Consider the following 12,961-nt stretch of genomic DNA (forward strand, 5'->3'; position numbering starts at 1 on the left):
ATGGCCATGAGCTCGTTTTTGATCAACTCCAACTACGTGGACCCCAAGTTCCCCCCCTGCGAGGAATATTCCCACGGCGATTACCTCCCCGACCACTCGCCACCGGAATTTTACGGCGGCCAAAGGCACCACCGAGAGAGCACTTGCCAACATGAAGCGATGTTCGAGGCTCGTTCCGCCTGCAAGGAGCAGCTCTACCCGTCCTGTCCGAGCTCCGGGCAGCCCGTGCTGTCCCCCCGAGGTCACGTCCATGCTCCGGCCGGGCTCCGGCAGCCGGACACCCCCAGCCCTCCGCCCGCCTGCAGCCAAAACCCGGGCTCGGGCGCGGAGCCCGTGGTTTACCCCTGGATGAAAAAAGTCCATGTCAGCACGGGTAAGTGAGAGAGAGAGAGAGAGAGAGAGGGGGGAGAGAGAGAGAGAGGAAAAAAAAAGGGAAAAAAAAAAAAAAAGTGGCTGGGCTTTATGGTTTAAGTAGCACCTCGAAGTCTTGTAGAAATCTTATTGCGCCAGTTGTAAAATAACCATTCCGCGGAGATTTACGAGCGCCTGTTTGCAGAGCGCTATAATTACATCCTCCATAAATTTTTATTGCTCTGCTTGGCCATGTGCCTTTGAAGTCTCTGTTACCATCCTCCTCCAATTTCGTGCAGGCTACTTTCTTTCTTTTTTTTTTTTCTTTTTTTTTTTTTTTAACTCTTTTTTTTATGGCTGTTGAATCTTCATAAGTGAAGTTTTATGTTTTCGTAATTTGTATTTAAGTGGCGGGTTGAGTAAACTTTTACTATTTTCCCCTCCCCTGCCCTCTCTTTTTTTCTCCCTCTTTTTTTTTTTTTCTCTCTCTCTTCTTCTCCTTTTTTCCCTCTCTTTTTTGTCTCTCTCACTCTCTCTTTTTTTTATTCTTATTTTCCCTCCTTTTCTTTCCTCTCCTTTATTTCTTTTTAACTTCTTTTTAATTTTTTTTTTTTTTGGTGGGGAAGATATTTCACAAACGGGAGCTCTCCCTTTTCCCAGCGTGCAGGGGAGGAACTTTGGGGGATAAATCCGCGATGCTCTCGCCGAGCTGCGTGGGCAGAAATGCGAATTTTCCCCCACAGAGGGCACAGAAAACGTGTCCGGGGAGCTCAGCAAAACCTCGAACAGGAATCCACGTCAGGGCACGAGCGTGGAGGTGGAGATTCGGTTCTGGGGATTTTTTTTAGGTTTGCCTTGGATTTTTTTCTTTTTTTTTCTGACAAATTCCCCCTTACAAAGAATGTGTGACGCGCTTTTTTTTTTGTGTGATTTTTTAAGGGGGGGAAGAACCCATTAAAGGCACAGCTCGGTAATTCTGCTTTTTCTTTTTTCCCCCTCCTTTTAAATTTTTTTTCCCTCCCTTTACTTTTTTCCCTTTTTTTGTGTGTTTCCCCATTTTTTTTTGTTTTCTCCCCATTTTTTCGTGTTTTTTGTGTTTCCACATCTGTTTCTCCCCATTTTTTAAATGTCTTCGTATCTTCCCCCCACCTTTTTTTTGTGTTTTCACATTTTTCCCCCCTGGTTTTGACGTTTTCACATAATTTTCCCCCCCTTTTTTGTCATTTCACATAATTTGCCCCACTTTCTTTTTGTCCTTTCACAACCTTTTCCCCCTTCTTTTTTTTTTTGCCTTTCCACATCTTTCCCCCCTTTTTCTTTTTGCATTTTCACCTCTTTATTTTGACTTTTTTTTAACATTTTCACATCTTTCCCCCCTCTCTTTTTTTCGCTTTTCACATCCTTTTCCCTTTTTTTTTTGAAATTTTCACATCATTCTCCCTTTTTTTTTTCCATTTTCACATCATTCCTCCTAATTTTATTTTTGGCATTTTCACATCATTCTTCCTTTTTTTTTTTTTTTTTGCATTTTCACGTTATTTCTCTTTTTTTTAACATTTTCACACATTTTCCCCTTATATTTTTTCCATTTTCACACACCCCCCTTTTTTTTAAATTTTAAACTTCCACACATTTCCCCCCTATATATTTTTTTAATTTTCACACATCTCTCCCTAATTTTTTTTAAACTTACACACCTTTACCCCTTTTTTTTTTAAATTTTCACACACCCCCCTATTTTTATTTTATTTTTCCCTCCTCCCCCCGCCCCCAGTGAACCCAAATTTCTCGGGAGGGGAGGCCAAGCGCTCCCGCACCGCCTACACGAGGCAGCAGGTGCTGGAGCTGGAGAAGGAATTTCACTACAATCGCTACCTGACGCGGCGGCGCCGCATCGAGATCGCGCACGCCCTGAGCCTCTCCGAGCGCCAGATCAAAATCTGGTTCCAGAACCGGCGCATGAAGTGGAAAAAGGATCACAAGTTACCCAACACCAAGGTCAGGGCTGGCTCCTCCTCCTCCTCTTCCTCATCTTCATCCTCCTCTTCATCCTCTGGAGCGCTGCAGGGCCCGCCAGGAGGGGCCCAAAAGCAAATCCTGCAAGGATCCCAAAATCAGATCCTGCAAGGATCCCAAAACCAGATCCTGCAGGGATCCCAAAACCAGATCCTACAAGGATCCCAAAATCAGATCCTACAGGGATCCCAAAATCATATCCTGCAAGGATCCCAAAATCAAATCCTGCAGGGATCCCAAAGCCAGATCCTACAGGGATCCCAAAGCCAGGCCCTACAAGGATCCCAAAGCCAGACCCTACAGGGATCCCAAAATCAGATCCTGCAGGGATCCCAAACCCAGATCACATCAGGAGGATCCCAAAGTCAGATCCTGCAAGGAGGATCCCAGATCCCACCAGGAGGATCCCAAATTCAGGCCCTGCAAGGATCCCAAAGCCAGATCCTACAGGGATCCCAAAGTCAGATCCTACAAGGATCCCAAAGCCAGATCCCACCAGGAGGATCTCAAATCCAGGCCCTACAAGGTGGATCCCAAAAGCAGATCCCACCAGGAGGATCCCAGATCCAGATCCCACCAGGAGGATCCCAAATCCACACCCTGCAAGGAGGATCCCAAATTCAGATCCCACCAGGAGGATCCCAGACCCCACAAGGAGGATCCCAAAAGCAGACCCTACATGGAGGATCCCAGATCCCAACAGGAGGATCCCAAATCCACACCCTGCAAGGAGGATCCCAGAAGCAGATCCCACCGGGAGGATCCCAGATCCCTCAAGCAGGATCCCAGATCCAGATCCCTCAAGGAGGATCCCAAAGCCAGATCCTACAAGGAGGATCCCAGATCCAGATCCCAGCAGGAGGATCCCAAAAGCAAATCCTACAAGGAGGATCACAGATCCCTCAAGGAGGATCCCAGATCCCACCAGGAGGATCCCAAATCCAGCTCCCTCCAGGATCAGCGCCCCAACCTCGACCCCATGCACCGACCCCCACCCTATAACCGCCCTAAAATCACCCTAAAATCACCCTAAAATCACCCCACACCACCCCATAACCCCCCAGACGGATCCTCCCGCTCATTTGGAGCGCAGAACTCCCGCTAGAATTTTAATTTTAATTATTTTTTAATTATTCTTTGGACCACGGGGCTCTCTCGTTATTTATGGCGGGGCCGGAGCGAGACTAGGCCGCAAAAGGAGCCTGGATTGGGATTTTTTGGGGTTTTTTGGTTATTTTTTGTGGGTTTTTTATGGTTTTTTGTGGGGTTTTTTGTGGTTTTTGTGTAGGTTTTTGGTGGGGTTTTGTGTGGTTTTTTGGTGGTTTTTTGTGTGTTTTTTGTGTGGTTTTTTGGTGTTTTTTGCCGGTTTTTGTGAGGGTTTTTTGTGGTTTTTGTGGGTTTTTTTGGTGGGTTTGTTTGATTTTTTTGTGGTTTTTTTGTTTAATTTTATTTTCTTTCTTTTTGTTTGAAATTTGGCGAAGATGGATCCTCGTTTCATCTTTAATCAGGCCGAGCTCGGCCCCATTTGTCATGTTTACTCTGCCGTCCCAGGGCTGCTCCTCGTGTCCCGGTAATGGATGAGCCGGGGCTGCCGCGGGCGCGGCTGCATTTCCTGCACCACCCCCTGCACCCGCTGCAGCCCCGATAATTCCCCTTTTTATTTTCATTTTTTCCCCTTTTTAAAATTTATTTTCCCTTTTTTCCTTTATTTTTCCCTTATTTTTCCTTATTTTTTCCTTTTTTTCCTAATTTTATTTGTCTTATTTTGCTTATTTTTAAAATTTAATTTATTTTTCTTATTTTTTTTAAATTTAATTTATTTTTCTTATTTTTCAATTTAACATTTTTCTCAGTTTAAAAATTATTTTATTTTTCTTATTTTTTATTTATCTTATTTTTCTTATCTTTCTCATTTTTTATTAAGTTTATTTTTCTTATTTTCCTTATTTTCTTTTTTTTTTCTCTCTTTTTTCCTTATTTTAAAAATCTGTTTTTCTCAGGTTTTTTCTTCATTTTCCTCTTTTCCTCCTCTCTTTTTATCTCTTTTTTCTTTTCTTTTCTTTCTTGTTCTTGCTTTTCTTTTTTCCCCTTTTTGTTCTTTTATTTTCTTTGTTTTTCTTTCTCCTTCTTTATTTTTCTTTATTTTTCTTTCTTTTTCTTTCTTTTTCTTTCTTTTTCTTTCTTTTTCTTTCTTTTCTTTTTGTTTTTCTCTCTCTGTTCCCTTCCCCCCCCTTCTTTTTTCCCCTTTTTCCCTTTCCCTTTCCCCATTTCCTCCTCACCCCCCAAATTTCCGCTCCCATCACCCAAAAAAAAAGAGACAGAACCAGAGAGAGGAGGAAAAAAACAAAACCAAAAACGCCCAAAAACTCAACAAATAAAACCAAAATCTCCTCTGGGGAGTTGGGAACTCTCCAAAACCAGGGGGGAAAAATATAAAAAAAAATTAAAAAATAAAAATTCGGGTCCGGGAGGTGCCGGACAAAGAAAAGAAAAACGACCCGGGGGGGCTGAACCCTTCTCCTGATTTTTAATTTTTATTTTTGAAAACCCAGCAGGGGGGAGGGGGAGGGGGGAGGGGAACTGGGGGGGTTGGGGGTTGGAACTGGGATGAACTGGGATGAACTGGGAGCGCCCCCGAAGCTCCCCCGCCCCGGTTTGGGGCTGAAAAATGAGAATTTCGCCTCCCTTTGTCCTTCGGGATTTCCCTGTAAATACCAAAAAAAAAAAAAAAAAAAAAATCCACAGCGCCACGGCCACAAATCCCAAATAAAATTTCCATCATCGAGTGCCCCGTGTGGTTCTTTGGGGGGTTTGGTTGGGGAAAAAGTGGGGAAAATATAAATATATTTCTATAAAATCTTGAGTGAAACAGTCACAAATAAATAGATTTACTTTAAATCGTGAATGGAACAATCTCAAATAAATATATTTATTTAAACCTGTGAGTGAAACAGTCCCAAATAAATATATTTATTTAAACATGTGAGTGAAACCATCCCAAATAAATATATTTATTTAAACATGTGAGTGAAACCATCCCAAATAAATATATTTATTTAAACATGTGAGTGAAACCATCCCAAATAAATATATTTATTTAAACATGTGAGTGAAACAATCCCAAATAAATATATTTATTTAAAACCATGAGTGAAACAATACCAAATAAATATATTTATTTAAACCTGTGAGTGAAACCATCCCAAATAAATATATTTATTTAAAACCACGCATGCAGCAGCTCCAAGTAAATCTATTTATTTAAAGCTGTGAATTAAACATTTTTATTTCTGGTTTTTTTGTGCTTTTTGCGGGTTTCTGTCCCTTAATGAAAACAAAAGATGTTTGGGCAGGGCGGGCCCAGCTCCGAGCCCCGCTCCCGCACTGATGATGATTTATTTGTTGATTTATTTGTTGATTTATTTGTTCCAATCCCGCATTAATTCGCTTTTTTCCCCCCAAAAGCGGCGCGAGCTCACGAACGCTTCGCTGCCCCGGATTCCTCCCGAGATTATTTCATTTTTTTTTATTATTATTTATGGTTTAAACTAAGTGGAATCCCTCCTTCCCGGGGTAATTAATGCATTAATGACTCCGATTTTGGCCAGATGTTTTTTGGGGTTTTATTTTTTTTTTTTGGGGTTTGGGTTTGACAAAAGGAGCCCCCGCCATAGCTCAGGGCCTGACAAGCAAATAGATAATCAAGAAGACAAATGGCTCCTTTTGTGAGCCGCCGCTCGCGGATTAATTTTCATTTTCTTGCTCATAGAAAAGTATAAAAAAAAAAAGGGAAAAAAAAGGACAAAAAAAAAGGACAAAAAAAAAAAAGGACAAAAATAACATCGCGGTTCTGGGTTAGGGATGGAGAAAAAAAAATCAGATTATTGTCCTCGAGGGGGTGGGAGAAGGTGAAGAAAAGAATTTTTGGAGTGGTGATAATGATGATGATAATGGTAATAAAAGATATTGAATGGAGAGGGAAACATAAATACAAATATAAGTGTTGTATATAAATAAAAATACAATATATAGCACTTAAATATAAATATAAGTGTAGTAGTTATGTGTAATACATTAATATAAGTACAATACATAAATATAAATATAAATATAAATATAAATATAAATATAAATATAAATATAAATATAAATATAAATATAAATATAAATATAAATATAAATATAAATATAAATATAAATATAAATATAATATAAATATAACTGTTGTATATGTGTGTAGTACATAAATATAAGTACAATAAATAAGTATAACACATAGATATAGATATAAGTATTGTTTATAAGTGTAATACATGAATATCAGTATCAAATAAAAATATAAATATAAGTATCAAATGGAAATATAGGTGTAAATATAAATAGAAGCATAAATAGAAACGTAAATATAAATTAAGCATAATATAAATATATAAAAATATCTAGAATTAATAGAAATATTATATAGAATTAATATAAATATAAAATATTTATATGTAAGTATGCAAGTTTATAAGCGTATTAAGTATATAAAATAAAATAATAATAATAGTAATAATAATAATAATTTTAAGGGATTTTGCTGCTTTGTCCAATGTTTCCAAAATTCTCAAAAAAAACCCAAAAGGACCCAAATTTTCCCCTCTCTTTACCCGGAGACAAAAACAGGGCTCAAACAAAACCCTGCTGGGCGGTTTTTGATTTTTTCTTCCCTTTTTAATACTTAAAAAAAAAAAAAAAAAAAATAAAAAACCTCAAGAGGTCACATGGTCGGGGGGTTAAAAAAAATCAGATTTATGGCGGATTTTTGTTTCGCTCTCGCGTTTTTAGCGGCAAAACTCGAAAGTTTCTGGGTTTGTTTATTGGATTTGTTGGCAAGGGTTGTATTTTATTCCGATTTCCTGCGGGTTCGGGGCTGTTTTCTTTTGGCGCTTGTTGCATTTTATTCCTCTCTCCCTCCCTTTGATCCGCGGCGCTTTGGGAACCGGGTGCGATTTTCCAGCCGGGGAGGGGGGGGAAAAACTCCTGAGAATGGGCAAAAATGGGTGTTTTAAACCCAAAAAAAAAAGAAAAAAAATAAAAGAATAAAAAGGAACATATGCTGGCAGGAATGTGGGGTCTATAGAGAAAAACCCGAGTGTGAAAGGGGAAAAAAAAGGAGATTTCTAAAGGACCCAAAAGTTCACAGCCATTAGGAGCGGACAGAAGGCAAGAAAAATGCGAGAATTATACAGAAAATCCCAGAAAATCATTAATCACTTCTTTTCTCCAAATCCTCATCCCTTTCATTGTTATTCAACAGCAAAATCTCGCGGCGGCCGGCGGCAAAAAAGCGCCCGGAGTTCGTGCAAGAAACCTCGGGGTGATCGGAATCGATCCCGAAATTCTCGATATTCCGGCTAATAAAAGGTGGAAAATTCCTTTTTTTTCTGGGGGGAGAAAAAGGCAAAAAAAAAAAAAAAATCCCGATGTCGGAATTTGGAAGGAGCCGCCCCGAGCGTGAGGGAGATGGAAAAAGGAAAAAGGAAAAAGGAAAAAGGAAAAAAGGAAAAAGGAAAAAAGGAAAAAGGAAAAAGGAAAAAGGATTTGGGAGCCGCGCAGGTAACGGGGCTGCGCTCTTGGCACGCGTGGGGGAAAATTCGGGGGGAAATTTGGGTGAAATTCGGGGGAAATGTGGGGGGAAATCGCGTGAAATTTGGGTAAAATTCGGGTGAAATTCGGGTGAAATTCAAAGCAAAAATGAGGTTTTAAAAAAAAAACAAAACAGAGGGGAGCAGTGAAAAAAATGAACTTTCCTTAATTTTCTTTTCTTTTTTTTTTTTTTTTTTTTTTATTATTATTTCTCCTGCATTTGGGGCTGGGCGGGGTTTGGGCCCCGCTGTGGCGGTTCCGGGTGGAGATTTGGGGGTTTTATGTTTAAAATCGGGATTTTAATCCATTTTTTTCTCGGTTTGGGGAGGGTTTGGTGGAGCTGGGTGTCCCGGGAAATGCGAATATTCCCGGTTTAAAACTGTCCCGGGAACTGGGAACATTCCCAGTTTAAGTGTCCCAGGAACTGGGAACATTCCTTGGTTTGAGGCTGTCCCAAGAAATCCGAGAATTCCCGGTTTAGGCCGTCCCAGGAACTCAAAATATTTCCGTTTTAAAACTCTCAAGATATTCCCGGGTTAAGCCTGTCCCAGGAATATTCTCGGTTTAGGCCGCCCCAGGAACTGGGAACGTTCCCAGTTTAAGCCTGTCCCAAGAGCTGTGAACACTCCGAGTTTAAACCTGTCCCAGGAAAGTCGAATATTCTCGGTTTAAACCTGTCCCAAGAACTGGGAACATTCCCAGTTTAAGCCTGTCCCAAGAACCCCAAACATCCCCGGTTTAAGCCTGTCCCAAGAACATTTCCCAGTTTAAGTCTGTCCCAAAAACCCCAAACATTCCCGGTTTAAGCCTGTCCCAAGAACTCCAAACACTCCCAGTTAAGCCTGTCCCAAGAACATTCTCGGTTTAAAACCAGTCCCAAGAATATTCCCGGTTTAAGCCTGTCCCAGGAACATTCTCGGTTTAAAATCAGTCCCAAGAACATTCCCGGTTTAAGCCTGTCCCAAGAACCCCAAACATTCCCGGTTTAACATTCCCGGTTTAAAATCAGTCCCAAGAACGTTCCCAGTTTAAACCTGTCCCAAGAACCCCAAACATTCCCGGTTTAACATTCCCAGTTTAAACCAGTCCCAAGAACATTCCCGGTTTAAGCCTGTCCCAAGAACATTCCCAGTTTAAAACCAGTCCCAAGAACATTCCCGGTTTAAGCCTGTCCCAAGAACATTCCCAGTTTAAAACCAGTCCCAAGAACATTCCCAGTTTAAAACCAGTCCCAAGAACATTCTCGGTTTAAAACCAGTCCCAAGAACATTCCCAGTTTAAGCCCGTCCCAAGAACTCCGAGCATTCCCGGTCCCAGGCCGTGCCTGGGGCAGTTTTAATCCCGGGATTTTTGCTCTCTGGGAAAACCGGGGAGCCAGAGGCGCTCGGGCCGGAGTTCACGCAGAGGACACGTTTTCTGCGCGATTAAGCCGGGTTTTATAGCCAGGGACTGACCTCGCAAACCCCTTGACCTCCCCTAGGCTGGACATTGGGCTCAACCCCCAGCCCAGCTAAGCCCGGCTTGTCCAGCCCTGAAAAACACGGGGAAAGGAGGGAAAAATGGGGGGGAAAAAACCCACAAAATTTGATTTATTTGCGGTTTCTCGCGGTTTAATCCGGGTCTAACAACGCTGTAAAAAAATCGTATTTTTTTGCGCCTGGTTTTGCTTTGGGAGAGGAAAATTGGGAGGTGGGCGCGGGTTCGGTTCTGCGGGGGTTGAGGTTTTATAAAAATGATATTTTTGGGTAAAAAAACGATGGTTTCGGGTCAAAAAATGAGGCACAAAGCCCGAGGCCAGGCCCGGGGGTTTCTCCGCGGTTTTTTCCAGAATTTTCTTTGTTCGAGCCCCTCCGGGTTCCCCCTCCTCCTCCCAACCCCCCCGCGCCTCCCCCGCTCCCCCGGGAGCTGCTCCGGCCTCCGAGACCCCCAAAGATCCCGAATTGGGTAAAAAAAAAACCTCCAAAAATCCCCCAAATCCTCGAAATCGGGACAAAAAATCGCCCTCAAAATTAGACATAAAATCCCCCCGAAAATCCTCAAAATTGGGCAAAAAAACCCCACCCCAAATATCCCCAAATTGGATTAAAAAAACCCCAAAAATCCTAAAGATTGGGGGAAAAAAATCCCAAAATCCCCAAAATTTGAACAAAAGCTCCCCCCAAAAATCCCCAAAACTGGACCCAAAATACCCAAAAATCCCCAAAATTGGACCAAGAATCCTCACAGATATCCCCAAAATTGGACCAAGAACACCCCAAAAATCCCCAAAATTGCACCAAAAATCCCAAATTTTACCAAAACCTCCCCAAACTTCCCCAACCCCCGAGGTTTCCATGAAGAAAACCCTGACCCAAGCATAAAAAAACCCCAAAAATTCAATATATTCCCATTTCTCCATCGCAGGGCGGAGCTGGGGGTGGCGCGGGGGGCTCCGGGGATTTGGGGACAAACTCGGGGAGGGGGTGGCGATGTCCCCGAGTGTCCCCGAGTGTCCCCGAGTGTCCCCGAGTGTCCCGTTCAAGGCTCGGCTTTTTCTCGGCTCCGCTGACAGATTTATGATCCGCAATAAGCGCGGCGCGTTTCCATCCCCAAATCAATCTTGATAAAACTTTCATTTTATCTCCACCAAGGCGACGCCTTTGATCGCGGCACCTCCGAGCTCCCAGCGCCTCCCGACCCTTTGAACTGCGCTTTTATTTTTTTTTTAACCCCAAAACCCTAAAAAAACCCCTTAAAATTCGGGTTTTTTTTTGCATAAACGAACCCAAAAAAGCGAAGGGTGTAGGGTTCTCCGTTCTCTTTTTTGTGTTGTTTTTATTTGTTTTTTCCCCGTCTCTTTTGAAATGTATTTGCCCGTTCACACGCGTTTTATGAGGACAAAAAAAAGGAAAAAAAAAAAGAAAAAACAGAAGTGGTTGTGAAGTGAAAGTTGCGGTTTCTGAATTGACCTCAAGTTCTGAAATTCGCGAATTCCTTCCCCCAGCCACGGGAACTCCTTGAAATCGGATTTTTTATCCCTCCCCACCCCTGGCTAAACCCAAAGCGATGCAGAAATAATCGAGGATTTTCTAAACCCGGACCGAGGGGAGCTCGGTTCGGTTTCCAGAGAGTCCAAAATCCGAATTTTTTTATGATTTTAATTCAATTTTTGTGTTTTATTTGATTCGGGCTCTGGGAATTTGGGGTGTCGCTGTCACCCTCCGCTCTGGGGCCGTGACCCCGAGTTCTCGGCGCCGAATTTTGGGGATTTTTGGGTTCGGTGCCGAATTTTGGGGGATTTTTGAGCTCTGTCCCAATTTTGGAGGATTTTTGATCTCCTGCTCCCCGGCCCTTCCCAGCTCTTTCCTTTGTTGCTTTCTCTGTTTCTCTTTTTCTTTTTTTTCTCCCCCTCAAGATTCTGATACTTGGTTGCTCTCCTCAGACTCAAAATTGGATTTTTTTTCTATTTTTTTCCTCTTTTATTTTCCCCTCCCTCCTTCCCTAACGCGATCAAGTCTGGCCAGACAATAACAGCGAGGAGAGGAGGCCTGGAAATCCGGGGGAGCTTTAGAAAAATATAAAAATATAAATATAAATATTCTCAGCTGCTTTGGGACGCTTGTGGCACTCGGGCGAGATTTGTGATCAAAATCTCAGCGTGGGCAAAGGGAAAAAAAAAGGAAAAAAAGGGGAAAAAATGAGGAAAAAAAATATAAAATCAGGGATGTGGTCCGGGTAAGGCAAGGTCTAACAAAGCCAGCTTCTAGGAAAGGTTTAAGGAAGGGTTTGAGGGTGGGGAAATAAACCCAAAATCTCGATTTTAGCAGAGAATTGGGGAGAGGGGTCCGTGCTCAGCCAGGCGAGCCGCGCTCGGATGGAAAGTTTAAAAAAAAAAAAAAAAAAAAGGAAAAAAAAAAAATCCTGTTCCGGTGGAAGGTCACAGTGGTCCTTTGAGCCTGAAAGTGAGAGACCCCCTTCCCCCTTCCCCGTCACGTGATTCATTAAATAATTAATGCAGAGCTTGCAGAATAGATATGTATTCGTCAGGAAAATCGCAGGCATGGGCTCCGCGTGCCTGACGTGACGTTCAGCCGCGCTTTTAAAAAATATACACCAAAAAAAAAAATTAAAAAAAAAAAAGAGAGAGAGAAAAAAAAAAAAAAAAGAGAAAGAAAAGGGGAGGAAAAAAAAGGAAAAAAAAAAAGAGGGGGAGAGAGAAGAGAGAGGAGAGAGGAAGAGGAGGAGGCTGCAATAAAACAATTCCGCACCCAGCGCGCCCAGGGCTGGATCCTTGTGAGTAGCGGGGGCTCCCCGATCGCTGTCCATGGAAATTTATTGTTTGTTATTAATGTTATTGTCGTAAAATGTGACAAATCATTTCCTCCCCTCGCTCCTCACGCGGGGCTCGCTGTGTTTATACACATCGAGCCATTCCATCCTTTTTTTTTTTTTCTTTTTTTTTCTTTTTTTTTTTTAAGCGGGGAATTTTCTCTCCTCGTCACAACCTTTTATTATGATTATATTTTTTTTTTTTTCCCCTTTTTCTTGATTTATGACAATAAACATGTCAGCGGCGCGTTTTTTGGAGAGGGAATTGTGTTGTTTATGGCGGTGTCCGAGATAAATCATCGCTGAGATTTGCGAGAGGGGATCTCTCCCTGTCCCGCTCCCTGCAGTTGATTATTTCAGAGCGTTCCCAGCCATAGATCAGCCCTAATATGAAAGCTCTGGAGCTGGGGGTCTTAAATTACGGCGTCTGTGATTAGCAATTAAGGAGAGATTTGTATAAATTTGGGGTGGAGTGGAAACCGCGACCTTAAAATCAAAATTACGGCGTCGCCGCATCCCTTTATCACCCACAAATCTTTTTTTTTTTTTTCCCCTCTCCTCTTCCCCAGCCCTCTCGGGCGATTTTATCCCAAAATCTGGATTTTAAAATTGAAATTAAATTTTTAAAAAATTAATCAAAGAGGGGACTCTGCCTCCA

At 42.1% G+C, this 12,961-nt stretch overlaps 1 protein-coding gene across 1 annotated transcript in view; it reads left to right on the forward strand.

Annotated features, from left to right (window-relative positions):
• The window catches only part of HOXB4 (homeobox B4), a 22,089-nt gene continuing 9,128 nt past the window's right edge, over window positions 1-12,961 (forward strand). The window contains exons 1-2 of the mRNA XM_033078626.1: window positions 1-373; window positions 2,126-2,441. Coding sequence (XP_032934517.1) covers window positions 1-373; window positions 2,126-2,441 — 689 coding nt within the window. The remainder of the gene's footprint in view (window positions 374-2,125; window positions 2,442-12,961) is intronic.

Source organism: Catharus ustulatus, chromosome 23 (assembly GCF_009819885.2).
Source record: "Catharus ustulatus isolate bCatUst1 chromosome 23, bCatUst1.pri.v2, whole genome shotgun sequence".
Taxonomy (NCBI): Eukaryota; Metazoa; Chordata; class Aves; order Passeriformes; family Turdidae; genus Catharus; species Catharus ustulatus.